General features: G+C 45.0%; 1 protein-coding gene across 1 annotated transcript in view; it reads right to left on the reverse strand.

The window, feature by feature from the left end:
• LOC309532975 (putative lysosomal acid lipase/cholesteryl ester hydrolase) overlaps positions 1–21011 on the reverse strand; it is a 31396-nt gene that overhangs the window by 10008 nt on the left and 377 nt on the right. Inside the window, exons 3-10 of the mRNA XM_082223754.1 lie at positions 15373–15483; positions 14248–14362; positions 12339–12537; positions 11705–11814; positions 10951–11087; positions 8354–8500; positions 8014–8085; positions 7079–7269 (exon numbers count right to left, since the gene is read on the reverse strand). Coding sequence (XP_082079880.1) covers positions 7079–7269; positions 8014–8085; positions 8354–8500; positions 10951–11087; positions 11705–11814; positions 12339–12537; positions 14248–14362; positions 15373–15483 — 1082 coding nt within the window. The remainder of the gene's footprint in view (positions 1–7078; positions 7270–8013; positions 8086–8353; positions 8501–10950; positions 11088–11704; positions 11815–12338; positions 12538–14247; positions 14363–15372; positions 15484–21011) is intronic.

A 21011-nucleotide genomic window follows, 5' to 3' on the forward strand; every position in this document is an offset into this window, starting at 1 on the left:
TACTGACTATAATATTTGGGCTCTAGAGAGCTACAAGAGGAGCAGAAAACCTAAAAATCTCCAATGCCTTAAAAAAATTCATTGTCCCAAAAGACAAAATGAGGACTGAAAAAGGCCAATCAACTCTCCATGCACAGATGTAAAGAAATACTCACAACTAAAGCTCATATAAATAGTTTCCCACGATGTTAATTTGATTTATTTTGACATATTCTCATAAAAAGTCAGGTATAACCAGTTTAATACATAATGCTTGTTTCAGCATTCTAGTGCCATGGCTTTCACAACCTGCTATGATAGGATTAATCTAAATTATTCTTCCATTTCACTAACGTATCCAACCAAGCCACCTCATCTTTGCAAGGAATTCTGCCTTTGAAGAGGCATTTCTTTCCCCCTTCCCTTGCATCCCTGGGCCTCCCTGAAATTTGCTCTGATCAAGACAGATTTGGGGGAGCATGGTGGGTGGGAGGAACTAAAGGAAGAGGAAACTCCATTGCACAAGCAGAAGTCTTTGTGTGAACAGGACAACTTTGTTGGCTAAATCCTTTAATTTAAAAGGGTTGTTTCTATACAGTGGACAGGGTGCACTGCAATTTATTTATTTATTTATTCATACATACATACATACATACATACATACATACATACAAAATTTCTATTGCTTTATTGTACAGTGGTACCTTGGGTTAAGAACTTAATTCCTTCTGGAGATTCGTTCTTAACCTGAAACTGTTCTTAACCTGAGGCACCACTTTAGCTAATGGGGCCTCCCGCTGCTGCCGTGCTGCCGCTGCACGATTTCTGTTGTCATCCTGAAGCAAAGTTCTTAACCTGAGGTACTACTTCTGGGTTAGCAGAGTCTGTAACCTGAAGCGTAGTAACCTGAAGCGTATGTAACCCGAGGTACCACTGTATATAGAATGTGTGAGTAAACCACCCTGAGAGCTTGTGATGTAGGGGTGGTATATAAATCTAATGAATAATAGTAATAATTTACAAAAAAAACCAACAACCCCACAAAACTAACATTAAAATGAGCAATAAAAGACAGAGTTAAAAACTGGAAATAAATAATTCAAAAAAACCATTCTACTCTAAGCTAAAAACATATAGTAGAGAAAGTTGTCTATGTGGTAAGAATTCGCTTCTGCAACACCACAGAACCAAGGAAACTATGTTCAAGTTCAGCATCCAAATTTAGGGACCCAGCATTATAGCTATTTCATCTGTCCCGTGTTACTATGGCAACCTCGCCTTCAGTGAGGAAAGAGCATCATAAAATCTTCTCAGATAGGGTCTCCGATAGCTTCAAGGATTGCTGATTTACACTCTGCTGCAGAGAATGTCTGCAGGCAATGACCGCTCCCCACATTAAATGGGGTCTGCCCTTTGTGTGGTTGCACCCAGCCCCTGGGCCCTATGCGGCACCATTAGCACAGGCTTGGCTTCGCCTTCCTCCAGGTGGGATAATTGGAGGTCTCCGCCTACCTCAGTCACTTGCCCAAACCCACCTGGGGAAGCGTTGCCAAGGTGACCACGCTGGGTAGGGGGAGGGACTACCTGCCCACACAATGGAGGGAGGATCTTACCTGGGACTCAGTTGGATCCAGAGCTTCTCCCACCATACCCACCCTCAGTTAAGACTTCTTTTGCAAGCTAACCTTTTCTCCACAGGTACGCAGGCGCTGCTACGTCAAGGTCGCTGTTGAAGGGCCGGAAAGGAATTTCCCTGCATGACCCACATCCTCCTCCTCTTTGCGGTGGAGATACCAGGGTTCCCTGTTAAAGGGGTTGTTTGAGAGGAGGCTTTGGCCGTATGCCTAGAGGTTGTCATTGCTCTCCCCTGCAACGGGGGCGGGATCTCTCGGCTTGAACATATGTTCTCCAGAGCCAGCTGGATAACCCTGATGTTCCCCAGATCCCCAGATGTCCTCTCATAATCGAAATTCAGCTTACCTTTCCCTCATCCATCCCACCATTGCATCGAGGCACTAGTCCGGAACCCGATTTGCATCTTCAGATCCAGATTTTGTGGTGAAACAGAGCTGAGCATTATCAGTATATTGATAACATCTTGCCATCAAAGTCCTAATGTACAATTGAGGGTTGAGGGCCACGGATAATAATCTAGGACCTAGTAGCAGGCACATCTTATGGTGATGATTTTCTCACACTGTCGGGCAGAAGGTAGTAATTCCACAGCAACAACACCCTCCCCACAATTCCCCATTGAGGGGGAACCCCACCAAACCCATCTCCCCATCCCACAAGGTCTCACCCTGGCTAAGGGTCACAGGCCTGTCTCTTACAGTGCCTGGCCTACAATTCCATTTCCTGATAGACAGAAGGGTCACCCCTGCCCTGTGCCCCCCCCCGATGTTCCAACCCATAATGCAGATCCCTCTTGATGTTGGCCCCTCTCTTAGAGCAAAGCCAGGCCCTAGAACAGTGTTTCCCAACCTTTTTTTGGCCACGCCCTACCTAACCCTCTCTAAACATATGCCTGCCCCCCCCAAACATATAATTCTTATTTTTCAAAAAGTAAACTCCTATTCATGTGGAGGAAGCGTAAAAGGCCATTAACTTGGTTTAACTCATTCTCAAATTGCCCTTCTTAAGATCAAATAGCTGCCCTGTGGGGCATGTGCCCCACATTGGGAACCACAGCCCTAGACTCAGGAACCAGCTTTATTCACTCAGACAGCAATCAAAGAATACCACACACACGAACTACCAATAAACCTTCCAAACCAGCAGGCAGGCAGGCAGGCAGGCAGGCAGGCTTGAAGGCATGAATGAACCATGCAAGATTCACAGGCAGGTGCAGGAAGAACACATATTCTTGCTAGCAAAACAAGTCCCTCCTGCTTAGTTTTCCTGCAAGCCTGCTCTCCTTATTACCTACCAACAAAATAATGTCTGAATAAAGGAACAAAAGAAGCACATGCTCCAATGAAGAGGCTTCTAGACTGCTGCTATTCTGTGGATGGGATTGAATTATATACTGGCAGAGTATTAAACATGGCCTGTATTGGGTCTGAACGTGTCAAATTTCTGTAAATAATTTTACTTCAATCATTATTATTTAATAGGTAGTTAACAGCCAATTCAACATTACCTGCTGCTCTGAACTGCAAGGCCCAAGGATGGCCCTTGAGAGTGGTTTGGTGCAGGGATAACCAAAGAAGGATGACAAAAACACCAGAGCGATCAATTCTAATGCTTTATTGTAAGATGGAAGCATAAACTCGTAACACAGCCTGCAGAGCCTCGCCGCCTTTACAGACACAGGGTGAACAGCAGCAGCAAGAGGCCCTCACGACTTGTCCATGAAGTGCTAACAGTGCTAATATGTTAAGCATTATTTATACACAAGGCAAGCTACATAAGCTGGAATCAATAGCCTAATTACCGTATTTTTCGCTCTATAACACGCACCAGACCATAACACGCACGTAGTTTTTAGAGGAGGAAAACAAGAAAAAAAAATATTCTAAATGAAACAGTGGATGTATGATTTTTGTGGTTCATGCTGTGGCCACAGACATGTGATCTGACAGTGAGTTTGGAGTAGCCCAATGCAAAAATCCTGATGATCCATGTGGATCCATGCTTTGTAACCACGTTTTTGCACCACTGCGACCCTAGGCAACAGTGGATGTGTGATTTTTTTGGTGCAGGCTGTAGCCATGGACATGCTATGTGATCTGATGGTGAATTTGGGGTGACCCAATGCAAAAATCCTGAGGATCCATGTGGATCCATGCTTTGTAACCACGTTTTTGCACCATTGCAGCCCCAGGCAACAGTGGGTGCATGATTTTTTTGGTGCAGGCTGTAGCCATAGACATGCTATGTTATCTGATGGTGAATTTGGGGTGATCCAGTGCAAAGATCCTGTGGATCCGTGCTTTATAACCACGTTTCTGCACCATTGTGGCCCCAGGCCACAGTGGGTGCGTGATTTTTTTGGTGCAGGCTGTAGCCATGGACATGCTATGTTATCTGATGGTGAATTTGGGGTGACCCAATGCAAAAATCCTGAGGATCCATGTGGATCCGTGCTTTGTAACCATGTTTTTGCACCATTTCAGCCCCAGGCCACAGTGGGTGCGTGATTTTTTTGGTGCAGGCTGTAGCCATGGACATGCTATGTTATCTGATGGTGAATTTGGGGTGACCCAATGCAAAAATCCTGAGGATCCATGTGGATCCGTGCTTTGTCACCACGTTTTAAATGGGGAGGGAAGGAAAAACACAGAAGGGACAAGGAGCGCAAGAGGGGTGTGCGGAGAAGCAGCTGGCTAACAATGCAGGAGAGGGGTTTAACGGGGTGGGGGGAGGAAAGGAAGGCAAAAGTCCCCCCCCAAGCCAGCCCTCTCTCTCTCTCTCCCACCTGCATGTTTTTCGGCTGCCTGCGAGTCCCTAGAGCACGGAGAGGAGGAGGTGGTGGGCTGGAGCCTGCACGCAGTGTGACTAGGAAAGAATTAGAAGGAAGGACTCGATCCTTTCCTTAACCCTCTACTTGCCAGGAGGGCAGGGGATTCCCTGCTCTTTGTTGAGTTTGAGCAAACGCAGCAACAGAAGCGGGTGGGCAGTAAGACCCTGAGGCAGAATGCAGGAAAGCAGCAGCTTCCGCCTTCCCTCTGCCCACCCGCCCGATCTTATTTTTGCCTGATTTTTGCCTATTTTTGCCCCTGCGCTCCGGCGAGTCAGCTCCAGGGACCACACATTCGCTCAATAACACACACAGACATTTCCCCTTACTTTTTAGGAGAAAAAATCTGTGTGTTATAGAGCGAAATCTATGGTAACTCACCCATGGCTTAGAGGCTCCCTTTCAACTCTCATCTATCTCAGATAAGGGAATGACTGACAGACAGGCAGCCAGCGGGAGAACTCTCCCAACTAGCTGAACCAAAACTAAGCCTTCAAAGCAGATAGGCCTATGAGCTCATTCTGGTATCAAATAACAATTACGGTAGTCTTGGAGTCATCTTAACTACCAAGATGGCATTTACCAGTCTTCCAGAACAGTCTCACTTTTGGTTCAACACAGCTGCATTAAAAAAAATAAAAATTAAAAATCCAATATGAAGGTATCAGTAATGTATTCAGTCTTTTATAATTATAAAGAATAAAAGAAATGAAAGAGATAGTTTATAACTAGCTTTGGCATAAGAATCCTTTGGGGTAGGGAAGGAAATTTGGTGCCCAAACTGGAGAGAATATAGGCTTCCTTTCCTTCCTTCCCCTTCCGCCAGACGTCAGCTGATCTATTACTATCCATTATAGATGGAGTTCAGAAGAATTTTTTAAGATGTTGTGGGAAATGTAAAAATTAAAAAAGTTGTGCAACATGTCATCTTTTTGGGGAACTTTGCAGCTCAGATTGAACTTAAAAATGAAAATTGTGCCTGTAATATAAAGTGTATTGGACCAGCAGTCAATTAAGATTTGAACACTCTCCCACCCAGGTGCTTTGTTCTATTTTTGTATAAAAATCAATAGGAGTACAACAGCACATGACTTGAATTACTCTTTGAAAACCAGTGGAATAAAAAACTGTCTTCCGTCTCCCTAAAAATCCGAAGTTTCTATTGGGTTTCTCTTCATCATGTCAATCACTTCTGAATAAAGGCGTTGAGGTGCATCAAGTCCAAAGAGGAAATTAAAGTGGCTCCAGTCAGGAAAGCACTTGTAGTGAATGAGATTAGAAATTCGAGGTATTAATTTTGCATTGTCCTTTGGGCGAGACAACCAGTCTTGCCCCCCAATCCACACTGCAGTTGGCACAGTCATAGCTTCTATTTTATAAAATGGCGGAGTTTTCTGGAAGGGAACATTGTCAGACTTTAATTAGTAAACTGCCCACGGGACACTCGGTATATAAATGCCAAAAGCAAATAAATAAATGAACATGTTTCAAGTACTGTAAACTTGAATAAAAGGAAGAATGAGAAAAATAAGTTTCAAAGAATTTGGAAACATGCAGCAGATTATATATTCAAATACAGAAAAGCACCACAACTATAGGGGAGGGGCAATGGACTTTGGGCAAATCCCCTTGTTTGGTAAAATCTAAAATGAACATTCAAAATTATCAAAGAAATTTAAATTTAAATATTTTTCCTCGGGGGAAAGTTGTAGAGAATATGAAATGAAGCTAAGACAGTTTGACAAGGGGGGAAATCTATACATTTACCTCATCTTTTGCAATAGTTTTGCTACAGTGTTGACAATTTGATGAATTAAGAGTAAGGGATTCTGACATGTATGTAGCAAGAATGCCATACAGTCAATTCCACATTTCCGTGGGGGTTACATTCTGCAGCACTGCAAAAGCCTGCAAACACCACATTCGCTCCCTCCAAACCTCCTTGCTCAAACTCCAACTCCCCACAGGCTTCAAAGATTGGTGCGAAGGCTCCTGGGATTACTAAACTCTGGTTTCGTGCAATTTTCATGCTCTCTGAAGGCCGTTTTTGCCCCTTTCCATGCCATTTCCGGGTTCATAGCAATGCACACATGTGCATACATACCGTGAGCACACATAAATGGGGAGTTGCCTGTATATTATGCTTTCTTTTTTAGTAATAAATATTAATTATTATTTATACCCCACCCATATTGAAAGTTCTCCACATGAAATATAATAAAAGCCAAGCTAATCTGAAGAGAAAAGATAGAAAATAAGAGAAGGAAGAAAATAAAAAGAAAAGTGAAAGTGAATATAAATCCGTCTATTACAATTGCATCATACCCCTTATTCCACTCACCTGGAAGCTTCCCCTTCTTCCCCTAGCCTGCCACCCTGGAAGATCCTCTCTATCCTGCCTCTCATGCAGGGCCCTTCAGATCCCATCTATCACCTTCCTGTGTTTATATCTTCATTAATGCAAAATAGGGAACTTAAATATCAACCAAAGCTGGAGGAACTCCCAATTCTCTGTCTGCCAATTATATATGGCAATTATTCAAAATATTCAAAGCAAACGCTCCAGGATAACATCTAGCTATATTATAGAGCTGCTAGGTGTTGTTTTCTCCATCCTCCCAGGCATCTCCAATTCACCTTTTTCCACTCAAGAAGTCCAGCCTGTACAGCCAGAAACCTCCAATGCCATTGTACAGAGATGGGGAAAACTTGTGCCATGCATTTACCAACACTAATGTAACAACAACAAAGCACATCCTTGCCTGATGGTATTTTTCTTCGTTCTTGCAGCCGTAGTCAAAATATTTCAGTTCCCCTGTTTTTGCTGTCTATAAGGAATAAAATTAAGCAGACATTATATTTATAAAACATTAGGTAGGCTGCGTAAGCAGTCAACAGGCTAATTTGCACGTCTCCAACAAGGTGGAGTTTTTTAAGATGGGTGACAATTGAATTGAACGGACCAGTTCTAATGGCTGGAACTGATTTTTTTCCCTGATTATACTGAAAGTTGCATTAAGCTTGCCTGGTGCAGTTTTTCAAGCTCTGAGAATGATGCCAGCTCTAAAGTACAGAAGACAATAATTGTCAGGGCAAAGCTGAAGACCAGTTGAAAACTTTCAGGTGTTTCAATGTGACCTGAATTGCAGAATAACAGTTTGCCATAAATACAGTGGTACCTCTAGTTATGGACTCAATCCGTTCCGGGGTGCCGTTCACACCCCAAAAAGTCCACAACTAGAGCACCGCTTCTGCGTGTACACGCACGCTGCACAATAGAGTGCTTCTATGCACGTGCAACGCTTCTGCACAGGCGAGCATGGCGAAGTAAACACTTCCAGGTTTGCAGTGTTCGTATCCTGAAAAAACGCAACCGGAGACTGACGGAACAAGAGGTACGACTGTATTGGTTTGTGTCTTCAGAATCATGGGTGATGTCCTGCTCGCAAAATGCAGCTTCTCTGCCTCTTCTTTCTCATTACATCTTAGGAGCTTCTACATTTAGAATAAAAATCACAACCTCAGCTGATTATTATTTTTTAAAGAAGTACGCATTGCTTTAAAGACGTTACCTGACCCCAGTGTACAATATTTTTTACAGAAGTAAAGTCTGGAAAGTGAGCCTGGTACACATCAACTCGGCTCTGAAAAAAACATTTTAGAAAGGCAAACTGTTAATGTGGCAGATACAATGAAAAAGGGCCAACCAGAGTGAGAAACAAAAATCAGTGCATACGCTAAGAAGAGGCCTTGAAATCTATCCAAGTCAACCCTTATATTTCTCTTTTTAGAAAAACGACAGAATGAAAAAGTACCACAATCAATAGACCTGTAGTCAAGAGATTAAGAATGGGAAGCCACAAGCCAAGGGACCAGAGGTAAAAGAGAAAGAAAATAATTAAAGATACATACCACATTTAAGCTGTTCTTATTGAAGCCACCTATAAGGTAAAGGCTTTGGGCGCAAAGGTTTTGTATTAATTGGTAGCTGCAAATCTTAGCAACGAATGCTCTCAGACTTCTACTTAATAAGCGGAATTCTTTCGTGCCAAATATAACCTGTGAAACATTAAAAGAATTGTGAACTTAAATTTATGTCTTTGTTCTCTTGCACTTATATTTCTCATATCACACTCATGTGCCCAAGTGACAAATCTAAACATAGATGCAATGAATAAAAATACATATACAATTTACCTGGAAGTAAGCCCCATTGATTCTATGGGACATACTTCTGAGTAGACATGGTTAGGATTACATTGTTGGATAGCCCAATACATTTTGGCACCTGAGAGGTGAATCACAAAATTCCCACTGCCACCAGAGAAGAAGGAGCAAGTGAAGTTCTACATCAGGAACAAAGGTGGGAGGAGACCTGCAATAACTCCTGTTCGTCAAGAAGCTACTGTAGAGGTGGGACTTGGGGGCAGGGCTGCCAAGGAGGCGGCAGATCCAGTCTCTAAGGAGTATGCCACAGCTGACATTGCCACTGCAGTGGCGGCAGCAGGTGATGCATTCCTTGGAGGCCAGATCTGCTGACCCTGTGGATCCTGCCACCTGAGGCAGCGACCTCACCTTATCTCATGAGTGGGCTGGCCCTGATAATAAGTCACAGCAAAGAAACACAGGGGAGATTCAGGTCACACACAAACATACAAATTGAAAGATTATATTGGGGATTATAGGGCTGTGTGGACTAGGCCTTGCTCCAGATGCTGACACACATACAGTGACCACACCCCGCTGTCCGTGTGTCTGGTTGGCATGTGAAGTGCCTTTGTGTGTGTATCAATAAGTCCACACACACACATGGAAGCACCTTAAATAGTAACAAATGGGCTTTTGTAGGGGAGAAGAACTACTTGCCCCCAATACATGAAGTGTTTACCTAAGTGGGCAGTTATTAAACCCCGAATAAAGAGAGAAGATAGATTTTATTTCTATCTAAGGAGGCCAAAGGCTCGGGAAAGGTGAGCGACAGCATAGATAGGTATGCAGAACACAAACGAACACAACATGAAATTAAGTTAATACAAAAGCCAATCAGCAGGGGTAAGACATACTCCCAACTTACTGCCATCAGTAATGAGAAGCCATAGCAAGATTGACAGCTTAAATAAAGACCTTAAAAAGTTCAATTTATTTCTGCCGCAAGCTTTGGCTAGGCAAACTTATAATAAAGACTGGCTCTTGCTCGGAATGCCCTAGAGTGCCTCCTGTGGTACTGAGAACCACTTGAAAGAGCATTTGTTGTTATATTATTATACATAATTATATATATTATTATTTATAATAATGCAGCCATATACACTTTATCTTCACATGGCTGCCTACCCTTTCATTTGCAGACCAGGTGTGGCAGGACCTAGCTGCCTCATTCAAGCAAAATATTCAGCAATGAGTTTTTCAGGGCGTGGCAGGGTAAACCAGCTTTCTTCCTGGCTGAAAGATACTGCTGAATGCTCGGTTCCTTAAAGAGACAACACCTGCATTTAGCTCTAGTTGATGCCATTCTACTCTGTTCTAAGACATGAATCCTCATTTCCTACTTATTGTGTGGTATCTTACAGCCAGCTTGAGCTCCAGTAGGTTTTTAAGAGCTCTGCTTGTTTTTTCCTCCACCCTCAACAAATTCCAATCCCCACCCACAAACATTTGTGTGGGGCCTCCAGGGTTTGGACTGGAGTTCTCAGAGAATAACTCCAGGTGTTTCCTGAGACAAGTGCTGGAGATTTGAAACCACATTATGACTAGTTGGGTCCATGCGCAAGGTGCTATCACAACACTGCTTTTAAGAAAAGAACACAGCTACAGGGAGTTGTTGAGCATCCCACCTGTTGGCCAGGGTGGCAAAAAGAGAAAAGAGAAACATGGAAACCATCCCTGGTTGGTTGTTTCAAAAAGAAGTAATGAGACTAGAAGAGGTGATGAGACAGCCTTAGGAGGGACAAAGAGAAGGAGCTGGGCATTAATTCATTGAGATTAGCTTTGGGGAGTCATTCATTCCCACCAATAAATCTGTTTTCCTAGTCATTTCCCTACTAAAAAAGGTCAATACTGTAAACTGGTGAGAGGAGTTGTAGTGGAGAGGTAATCTAGAATGAGCAGTCCCCTGTATGTGGCCCCTATGACAAAGTGTGCGACAGATGTTGGACTAAAAGTCATTGGGATTGCAACATGGGGCAATCACTTTTCCTACCAGTCACCGTCCTGATCTTGTTTGGGTCCCCTGTTCTTACTTGCATGTTAACTACTTTCATGCAATTAACATCATTTTTTAATTTTGCTCACTTTCAAAAAGGGTTATTTAATGGCTTCCTGTTTACCTCTCATAAAAACGTTAGAGAAAGACACTTTATAAACAATTTGCTGTTTTAGCAAATTTACCATTTTTGTATTATTAAGTAAGCTATACAAGTAGCTTGTCTAAGAAAACTGCATTCTGCAGATTCACATTGTGGGAAACAACTGAATGAATCCATAAAGAGCAAGAACAATGCAACTGATACCTTTAGAAGAAAATCAGGAAAAAATAATATCTGGATTACTGGGCCTTTGCTGTTCTGAAATGTGTACGCAGGAGCAAAAACAAAGAATAACTTGATTTTTTCAGCCACCTCTGGCATCATAGAAAAGGCTATGAAACCTGCAAAAAATAATATTTTTTTTACAACGATAATTGGGGAAAGCATAGGAAGAAAAGATAATCATTCAGAAAGGCAAAGGTACAGAAGTCAGTCAGTTTTAGTAACTGCCCTGACAAGAAAAAAGTTCTTACTTGGGAACTGGACACATAGTTGTGAGCAAATATGCATACAAACTTGCATCACACAGATATTTGTACCAAGCCATGAAGCATCCCATGTGCTCTCCATTCATACTACAGGGTGTTGCTGGAGATGCACATTAATTATCATTAATTAAGCTCACAAATATTAGCTCTGGGGCTCAGGATTGAGGTCTTGAACATACTAACAAGCTCATCATCTGAGTGATGGCAAAAAATTGCTAGATTGCAGAGATATCTCTAAGAATTGTATTTAGACTTGGGTATCAACCAGTTTGTGCAACTGGCTCTGTGGGTACCATATCTAAGAGCTGTTAAAAATTGTTGAAAGAAACTTCTGCAATCACATCAATCACATTGAATCAAAACCTTGTAAGGACAATATTGAAGGAAATTTTGTTACAAAAGAAAAAAATAGCTTTTGGTTTGCTGAAGCCAAATAAGGAAGACAGCCCTTCTCCATATTTAAAACTTACCTAAAGTAGCACCTTGAGAATGTCCAATATAATAGATCTGCTTTTGGCCATTTTCCTGCAGAATGTAGTCTATCATGGCTGGAAGGTCATAGAGGCTCATTTCATGAAAGCTGAGGAGCAGAAACACAAAGTTGGGCATGTAATGCTGGTACACAAGATGTCTCATCGTTGATTAAAGCAGCAGCGTTTCATATACATGAACAGTGTGAGCTGACCATTCATGGATCTCAAGACACAGAAGTCTCTTATGTTTGTAGTCGTAAACCACGTGTATTTATTTCCTGCAGCTGAAATCTAACATAAACTCCAGAAATAGATTGACAGTTGGGGAGCAGCAACACAACTAACTTCCTGGCAGGTGGGTCACTGTTTCTTACTGGGTGGGGCAGATATGAGTGTGGCTCAAACGCGGTGGTGGAGCCAATCTGGCAGTCCTGTAGTTACCTGTGGCCCATGTCACCTCCCCCTCTTCCTCCTGGTAAGTAGCAGCGAGCCACCTGCCAGGTAGCTGACTTAGCTGCTCAGTCCCGCCCAGCAAGCCACTCCTGATAAGCCCTGGTGCTTCATTGCTTGACAGTAATAGACAACTGCATATGCATTTCAAAAGTCTCACCCCCAATTTGTGAGGAGCTACCTGAAATCCCAGAATTCCTGTTGCAAGACCGAAAGGTTCTGGTGCTTTCTCGACCAGGACGTTCCTCTAACATTCCCAAGCCAAACATCGTAACCAGCATCTGCCAAGATGAAGCCCAAACTATTATTGGGTATATTGGAGACCCAGGTGCTACTTTCCATTATTAATCCAGGAATCACCAAGACAGCAGGTCTGGAACCTGAAACAGATACAAATAATTAACTTTCGTAAGAAAGACTGCAGCACACTAGGATGGCCATGTGGCCTTCTCTGCAGAGGACAGCCCGTTGAGACTATATAACACCAGTCCTGAAAGACCTATATTGGCTCCCAGTACATTACCAAGCAAAATTCAAAGTGTTGGCGCTGACCTTTAAAGCCCTAAATGGCCTCGGTCCAGTATACCTGAAGGAGCATCTCCACCCCCATCGTCCAGCTCCGGGGGCCTTCTGGTGGTTCCCTCACAGAAAGAAGTGAGATTACAGGGAACCAGGCAGAGTGCCTTCTCAGTAATGGCGCCCTGTGGAATGCCCTCCCATCAGATGTTAAGGAAGTACCGTATTTTTCGCCCTGTAGGACACACTTTTTCCCCTCAAAAAATGAAGGAGAAATATGTGTGCGTCCTATGGGGCGAATGCAGGCTTTTGCTGAAGCCTGGAGAGCGAGAGGGGTCAGTGCGCACCGACCCCTCTCGCTCTCCAGGCTTCAGGAAGCTATCTGCAAGCCTTGGGAGCCCGTGGGAGTTCCCGCCGGGCTCCCAAGGCTTGCGGACAGCAGCCTGCAGCCCGAAACCTGGGGAGCACAGCAGAGCACGCCCCGGGCTCTGGGCAGCTCTCCACAACCCTTGGGAGCCTGGCGGGAAGTTGCGCTGGTCTCCCAAGGGGTGTGGAGAGCTGCCTGCATCCCGAAGCCCGGGGCGCGCTGAGCAGCGCGCCCCGGGCTTCGGGCTGCTCTCTGCAAGCCTGGGGAGACCGGCGTGACTTCCCGCCGGGCTCCCTAGGCTTGCGGATAGCAGCCTGTTCTGGGGGCAGGGGTCGGGGGAAGCTTGGGCTTCCCCCGCCCCAGCCCCGTGCCTGGGGGGAATAAAAAAAAATTCTTTATTTCCCCCCCAAAAAAACTAGGTGCGCCCTATGGGGCGAAAAATACAGTAAACAACTTTCTGACTTTTAGAAGACATTTAGGGAAGTTTTTAATGTTTGTTCTTTTATTGTGTTTTTCATATTCTATTGGGAGCCGCCCAGAATGGCTGGAGAAACCCAGCCAGATGGGCGGGATATAAATAATATATTATGACTATTATTATTATTATTATTATTATTATTATTATTATTATTATTAGAAGGGCTGGCAGAGGGCTATCCTGTATTTGAAGGCACCCTCTGTTTGTCCATTCCAAGGCTAGTTTCAAAGAGAGAGCAAGGACTTTGAAGTTTCCCCATCAACAGTTTGCACCCAGACAGCAGACTGAGCAGGCATACAGGTCACCTGATCACAATCTTCTCTACTGTATATTGTATTTATATTTAAATTATAGGAATTATATCTAAATTTGCACCTACACTACATAAAGTAGCACCTATGCTACATAAATTTGCACCTATGCTACATAAAGTAGCATAAAGGGCTCCATAAGTGGACATCCTGCTGCACATCCCAAAAAAATTCTCATTCCTGTATTTTACTATCCAGAGTTGTCTGTGAGATAATGCAGCACGTGGGCTGGAAAGGGACTCTGACCTCTGCTTTGAAGGGCCTGAAGGTGGGAAAGACTCTGGTTTGGTGTTCTTGGAAAGAAACTTCTAAGCAACAGCCCTGCCCATAAGATTTCTACTTAATTGCTACTCCGTGTTGGAGCATGCATGGGGCTTGCTATTACATTTTCATTTCTTCTTTCACATTGGAGACCCACCATGTTTGCCTCCTCTGCCATAAGGAATTCTGTTCATGGTTAAATAATAGCCGTCAGCTGTCAGGATCTTATCATGGACCTCACTTGGATAGTCCCAGCGACGAATGATTCCATCCTAGATAAAGGAGAAACAAAATTTTCCAAAATGATGTACTGTACTTTCAGAAAGGTTGCCTATGCTTCTTGGTCCATTGTTGTTGCGGGATTTAAATTGGTTAAATTAAAACCAGAATTCAGATTTTAGCTCATTTTCACATATACACACTTTCCACTTTCGGCAGAATGGGGGACAAATATGAAATAGTATAAAAATTCATAGTATAATGCAATAAGGTTATGTAAAGGATTGTCTCCAAAGCAGCCTTGAATGCATCCCACTGTAAACTAGTTCATTTTTTATTGATGTATGTATTGTGTACGCATACAAATTGTCACTTTTCTCAGCAAAATGCACAGCAGTGCTGTCTCCAAGCTTGAAGCAAATTATGCTCCCCCCCACCCCAAATCACTGTGCAGAGCAGCAGGAAAAAGCTCCAGATTCAAAAGGCACTGAATTCTGCTTGCAAATGAAGGACTGAACTGTGCTTGCAGTGCTTCCTTTGCAGTTTCAAATTCGAGCCTCAGCAACATCAAGCATGGTAAAGGTGGCCAATTCATACTTCACCCAGAATGGCCTGGCTGGCCAGCCACTAAGGCCTGCTAAACCTAATTAGGTTTGTGGACCAGAGATTTCCCCTCACTGTATTTGGAGAAACAGGGGGAGGGGACACCCTCAGGTTGCAGATTCTTGGGGGACAGATAGCAGTTGGAGGACAAAGGTGCCCAGCAGATTAAATTCCATTTGCTCTTTATCTGCACATGAAATTGTTGATTGGTTCAGGCAGCAAGATGCCCTGAGCTGTACCTTGCATCAAGCATTTATTTTTGTATACAGCACCAAGAAAAGTAGTCATTCAAGATACATGCACCTTTCAAACGCACTACCAACCTTGTGTGTTATCTGGTTGAACATTTGCACCCAATACTAAGTTCTCTAAGGTGGCAAAATCCTATATGTGGGGAGGATGAAACTGTAAATAGTGTCAAGCAATATCATGTTCCTTTCACATCCAGAGATGTACTTACAGTATTCAAAAATTGCTCTGGATTTGGCTTGTTTAACTCTTGGAATTCTCCTGAAGACACAATTCCTTCAGTCATGTACACTAATACAATCATCAGCCACATTTTGATTCTCTGTAAAAAGTAAATAAATAAATGGATCACCCATAAATGTACAACCAACTGGATGCTCTTTCATTTGAAAATCATCAACACAATAGGAATGGGCGCCTGAAGCTGTTCGTGATATTAAACTGAATGGAGAAGGTCTGTGCCTATTAAAATGTGGACCAAACTGAATTGCTCCCCCCATCCCACCATGCAGCAGCTTCACTAAAAATAGTATATCAGCCAACTGCCTTTAGTAATCTTTTATCAGGAAGGGCCTTCCTTGAGGAAGGGCATAGCTCAGTGGTAGACCATCTGCTTTGCATGCAGAAGATAAAATCCCTGGCACCTCCAGGTAGGGTTCTTAAGATTACCTGTCTGAAAACCTGGAGAGTCACAGCCAGAGTAAACAAAACTGAGCTAGACTGACCCTGAGTAGTATATAACACAGCATCCCATGCTTCAGGTCTATCTCCCAACATTCTCCACCATCATGCCCCATCTCCATAACAGCAGACAATCTCCCAACTACTCTTCCACATCTGGTGATAACTCTCCTATCCCTGTTTCAGCAGAGGACAGGTACATTTTCAAATTAGGACCTGGTTTACACAAAAGGCAGGCAGGGATGCTTCTAAAGGATAGGGCCCTTGCCCTTACTTAACCCCAAAGCAAAGACTTCATTGGCGTTTTCCCTTCATAGTTGACTTGCCAGTAGCAACCCACTGCTATAATAATAATAATAATAATAATAATAATTTATTATTTGTACCCTGCCCATCTGGCTGGGTTTCCCCAGCCACTCTGGGCGGCTTCCACAGAAACCAAAAAACACTAAAATATCATACATTAAAAGCTTCCCTGAATAGGGCCGCCTTAAGATGTCTTCTGAATGTCAGGTAGTTGTCCATCACCTTGACATCCAATGGGAGGGCATTCCACAGGGCGGGCGCCACCACCGAAAAGGCCCTCTGCCTGGTTCCCTGTAGCTTCGCTTCTCGTAATGAGGGAACCGCCAGAAGGCCCTCGGCGCTGGACCTCAGTGTCCGGGCAGAACGATGGGGGTGGAGACGCTCCTTCAGGTATACTGGGCCGAAGCCGTTTAGGGCTTTAAAGGTCAACACCAGCACTTTGAATTGTGCTCGGAAACGTACTGGGAGCCAATGTAGGTCTTTCAAGACCGGTGTTATGTGGTCTCGGCGGCCGCCCCCAGTCACCAGTCTAGCTGCCGCATTCTGGATTAGCTGTAGTTTCCGAGTCACCTTCAAAGGTAGCCCCACGTAGAGCGCATTGCAGTAGTCCAAGCGGGAGATAACTAGAGCATGCACCACTCTGGCCAGACAGTCCGCGGGCAGGTAGGGTCTCAGCCTGCGTACCAGGTGGAGTTGGTAGACAGCTGCCCTGGATACAGAATTGACCTGTGCCTCCATGGACAGCTGTGAGTCCAAAATGACTCCCAGGCTACGCACCTGGTCCTTCAGGGGCACAGTTACCCTATTCAGGACCAGGGAGTCCTCCACACCAGCCCGCCTCCTGTCCCCCAAAAACAGTACTTCTGTCTTGTCAGGATTCAACTTCAATCCATTAGCCGCCATCCATCCTCCAACCGCCTCCAGACACTCACACAGGACCTTCACCGCCTTCACTGGTTCTGATTTGAAAGAAAGGTAGAGCTGGGTATCATCTGCATATTGATGGACACCCAGTCCAAACCCTCTGATGATCTCTCCCAGCGGCTTCATATAGATGTTAAAAAGCATGGGGGAGAGGACGGAACCCTGAGGCACCCCACAAGTGAGGGCCCAAGGGTCTGAACACTCATCCCCCACCACCACTTTCTGAACACGGCCCAGGAGGAAGGAGCGAAACCACTGTATAACAGTGCCCCCAGCTCCCAACCCCTCTAGACGGTCCAGAAGGATGTTATGGTCGATTGTATCAAAGGCCGCTGAGAGATCCAGCAGAACTAGGAAACAACTCTCACCTTTGTCCCTAGCTCGCCGGAGATCATCAACCAGTGCGACCAAAGCAGTTTCAGTCCCATGATGAGGCCTGAACCCTGATTGGAAGGGATCCAAATGGTCCGCATCCTCCAGGCGTGCCTGGAGTTGTTCAGCAACCACACGCTCAATCACCTTGCCCAAGAATGGAAGATTTGAGACTGGGCGATAGTTGGCCATACTGGCCGGGTCTAAAGATGGTTTTTTAAGAAGCGGTTTAATGACCGCCTCTTTCAGCGGATCTGGGAATGTTCCCTCACAGAGGGAAGCATTCACCACCCCGCAGAGCCCATCGCCCAGCCCTTCCCGGCTTGCTTTTATTAGCCAGGATGGGCAAGGATCAAGGAGACAGGTGGTTGGTTTCACGCGTCCAAGCAGCCTGTCCACATCCTCGGGGGTAACGGATTGAAATTGATTCCATGCAACTTGACCAGACAGGGCTCTAGCACTCTCCCGCCCCGGCCCTGCTCCCACGGTGGTGTCTAGCTCCTTCCGAATATGAGTGATTTTATCTGCAAAAAACTTTGCAAAATCGTTGCAGGAGATCTTGGGGTCTTTACAAGGCCCCGGTGGTAAAGGTGGTTCCGTTAAATTGCGGACCACCTGAAAGAGTCTCCTGCTACTATTTTCTGCAGATGCAATAGAGGCGGTGAAGAAAGTCTTCTTCGCCGTCGCTATCGCCACTTGGTAGGCTCGACGTTGAGCTCTAACCTGTGTCCGGTCAGATTCGGAGTGAGTTTTCTGCCACCGACGCTCTAGCCGTCTCAGCGATTGTTTCATCGCCCTCAGCTCCGAAGAAAACCACGGGGCTGTCCGGGCTCCATGCAATCGGAGAGGGCGCTTCGGAGCCAGACAGTCGATAGCCCTGGTTAACTCCGCATTCCAGCGGGCCACCAGGGAATCAGCTGAAAGGCCATCAACATGGGATAAAGCATCCCCTACCACTCTCTGGAAACCATTTGGATCCATTAAGTGGCGGGGGCGGACCATCCGAATTGGTCCCACCACCCTGCAGAGGGGAAGGGTCGCGGAGAAGTCCAGTTGCACCAGGAAGTGATCTGACCATGGCACTTCTTTGGTTTCACTTTTACTTAGTGTCAGATCACCCACGTCACTAGAGGTGAATACCAGGTCTAAGGCATGTCCATGACTATGAGTTGGGCCCAACTTATTCAGGGACAGCCCCATGGAGGCCATGCTTTCCACGAAGTCCCGAGTGGCCCCTTGTAAGGTCGTGTCGGCGTGGATGTTAAAATCCCCTAGGACAACCAAACTAGGTGTCTCCAGGAGAACATCCGCCACGACCTGAAGCAGCTCGGACAGGGAATCCTTGGTGCAGCGGGGAGGTCGGTACACCAAAAGGAATCCTGTACTGCCCCTATTGCCCAACTTCCAGAACATGCACTCAGAAAACTGGGTCTTCCCAGTAGGACGCCTGGTGCAAACTAATGACTTCCTAAAAATCACTGCAACCCCCCCTCCCCGCCCACATGACCTGGGTTGCTGTGCATAAGAGAAACCTGGTGGGCAAGCGGCAGCAAGGACAGGCCCATCTGCCTCATTCAACCAGGTCTCTGTCACACAAGCCAGGTCAAATCCTCCATCCACAATCAGGTCGTGGATGGCAGTGGTTTTATTCATCATTGACCTGGCATTACACAGCAACACCTTCAGGTTATGTGGGTTTCCCCTGTTGATTCCAGTATCCATCTGGTCAAGGCCAGACCCGGAGGCAGGGATAGTCTTCAAACAACGACTAAACCTGCCTCCTGCTAACTAAACCTGCTAGCGACTAAACCTGCTAGCAAAGAACCTCAGGATATGGCATCACCTGGAAGTAGTTTCCAAACAAATTCTGATCCGTATGTCAACCACAAATGTGAGGCTTCTCCTCACAATTCTTCCAGCAGCCCATCGGTTCCTCTTCCTTGTCACAGTGCTGCTAGAGAGCTAGGGGAACAAATCTGCCAAAAGTTCCCTGCCCAGCCCCCAGCTGGTCCTGATAGTCCCTTGGCTGCTGCATCCTTAGAGGGCATTCTTTTGTTGGTATTCATAATAGCATAATCCAAGATCTTGGTGATTAAATAATACAGTGGTGCCCCGCAAGACGAATGCCTCGCAAGACGGAAAACTCGCTAGACGAAAGAGTTTTCCGTTTTGGAGGTGCTTCGCAAAATGAATTTCCTATGGGCTTGCTTCGCAAGACGACAATGCCTTGCGAGTTCCTGTGGGGTTTTTTTCCTCCCCCCCTTTTTTCCTAAGCCACTAAGCCGTTTATCAGCTGATCCGATCAGCAGGTAAGCCGCTAAAAGCTGCTTATAGCGCTAATAGCGCTAATCCGTCAATGGGCTTGCTTCACAAGATGAAAAAACCGCTAGACAAAGAGAATCACAGAACGGATTCTTTTCATCTTGCGAGGCACCACTGTAGAAGCAAAATCTCCAGACAAGTTTTCAGTTGCAGCTGAGTTAGCTCAGTGTTGGAGCGTCTTCATTCATTGCAGGCAGAAGCTTCCATGCTCAATTCCCAACAACTCTAGTCAGGCCCAGGACAGTTCTCTAGATGAAACCCTGGTGAAGCACTGCTAGTTATTGCAGACAGTACTGAGTTAAACGGACCCGTGGTCTAACTCAATATAACGCAGTTGCCAAGGTAACTAAAAAGAGGTGGTGCTAGTTTTTGGTTTTAGCCAGCATGTTTTGGCCGGCTGGCCAAGGCAAGGATTAATTGACAACACAGAAATATTGTTAGTGACTGGTTCCTCTGGTCGGATATGTAAAACTCCTTCTGTCACCAAGGTGGTATACTGTTCTTTGTCAGCATTTGAAGCCTTTGGCAAAAAGCCAATCATATTTCAGACATCCAATCACACCCAAACTTCTAGAAAACCTGTAAACTCTGGGGTGCATGCTATTTGCTACTTCACACACTGTTATGCTTCCTGTGATTGATTTCCAAGCCTTGAGATTCCCACAGTGCATGCTGCAGTAACATCCACAAGAAGCCAAAATCTTCTAGGCTCTATTTGTATGCAGAAAACGTGTTTTCTACCCATGTTCCAGAATCTCAAAACCATTGCTGTATCCAGACCAGCTCCTTCTTAAAATCTTGAAAGGTAATATTGCTATGGCTTCATTCAGAACATGCATCCCTCCTGTACTGATGATAAGCTGAGCCCAAATTTTCATAAAGCTGAGGTACAGCTTTTAATGTCTTCTACAGTGGTACCTCGGGTTACAGACACTTCAGGTTACATACGCTTCAGGTTAAAGACTCCGCTAACCCAGAAATAATACCTCGAGTTAAGAACTTTGCTTCAGGATGAGAACAGAAATTGTGCTACGGCAGCACGGCAGCAGCGGGAGGCCCCATTAGCTAAAGTGGTGCTTCAGGTTAAGAACAGTTTCAGGTTAAGAATGGACATCCGGAACGAATTAAGTACATAACCAGAGGTACCACTGTACTTCCATTGTGGCTCCCTGCTGCCACCACTGTTCCCTTCTGCTGCTGTCCTAAACTTACGTGCTGCTGATAATTGTAGTCACTTTCATACAA

This window comes from Podarcis vaucheri, assembly GCF_965113315.1.
Source record: "Podarcis vaucheri genome assembly, chromosome: 5".
NCBI classification, from domain to species: domain Eukaryota; kingdom Metazoa; phylum Chordata; class Lepidosauria; order Squamata; family Lacertidae; genus Podarcis; species Podarcis vaucheri.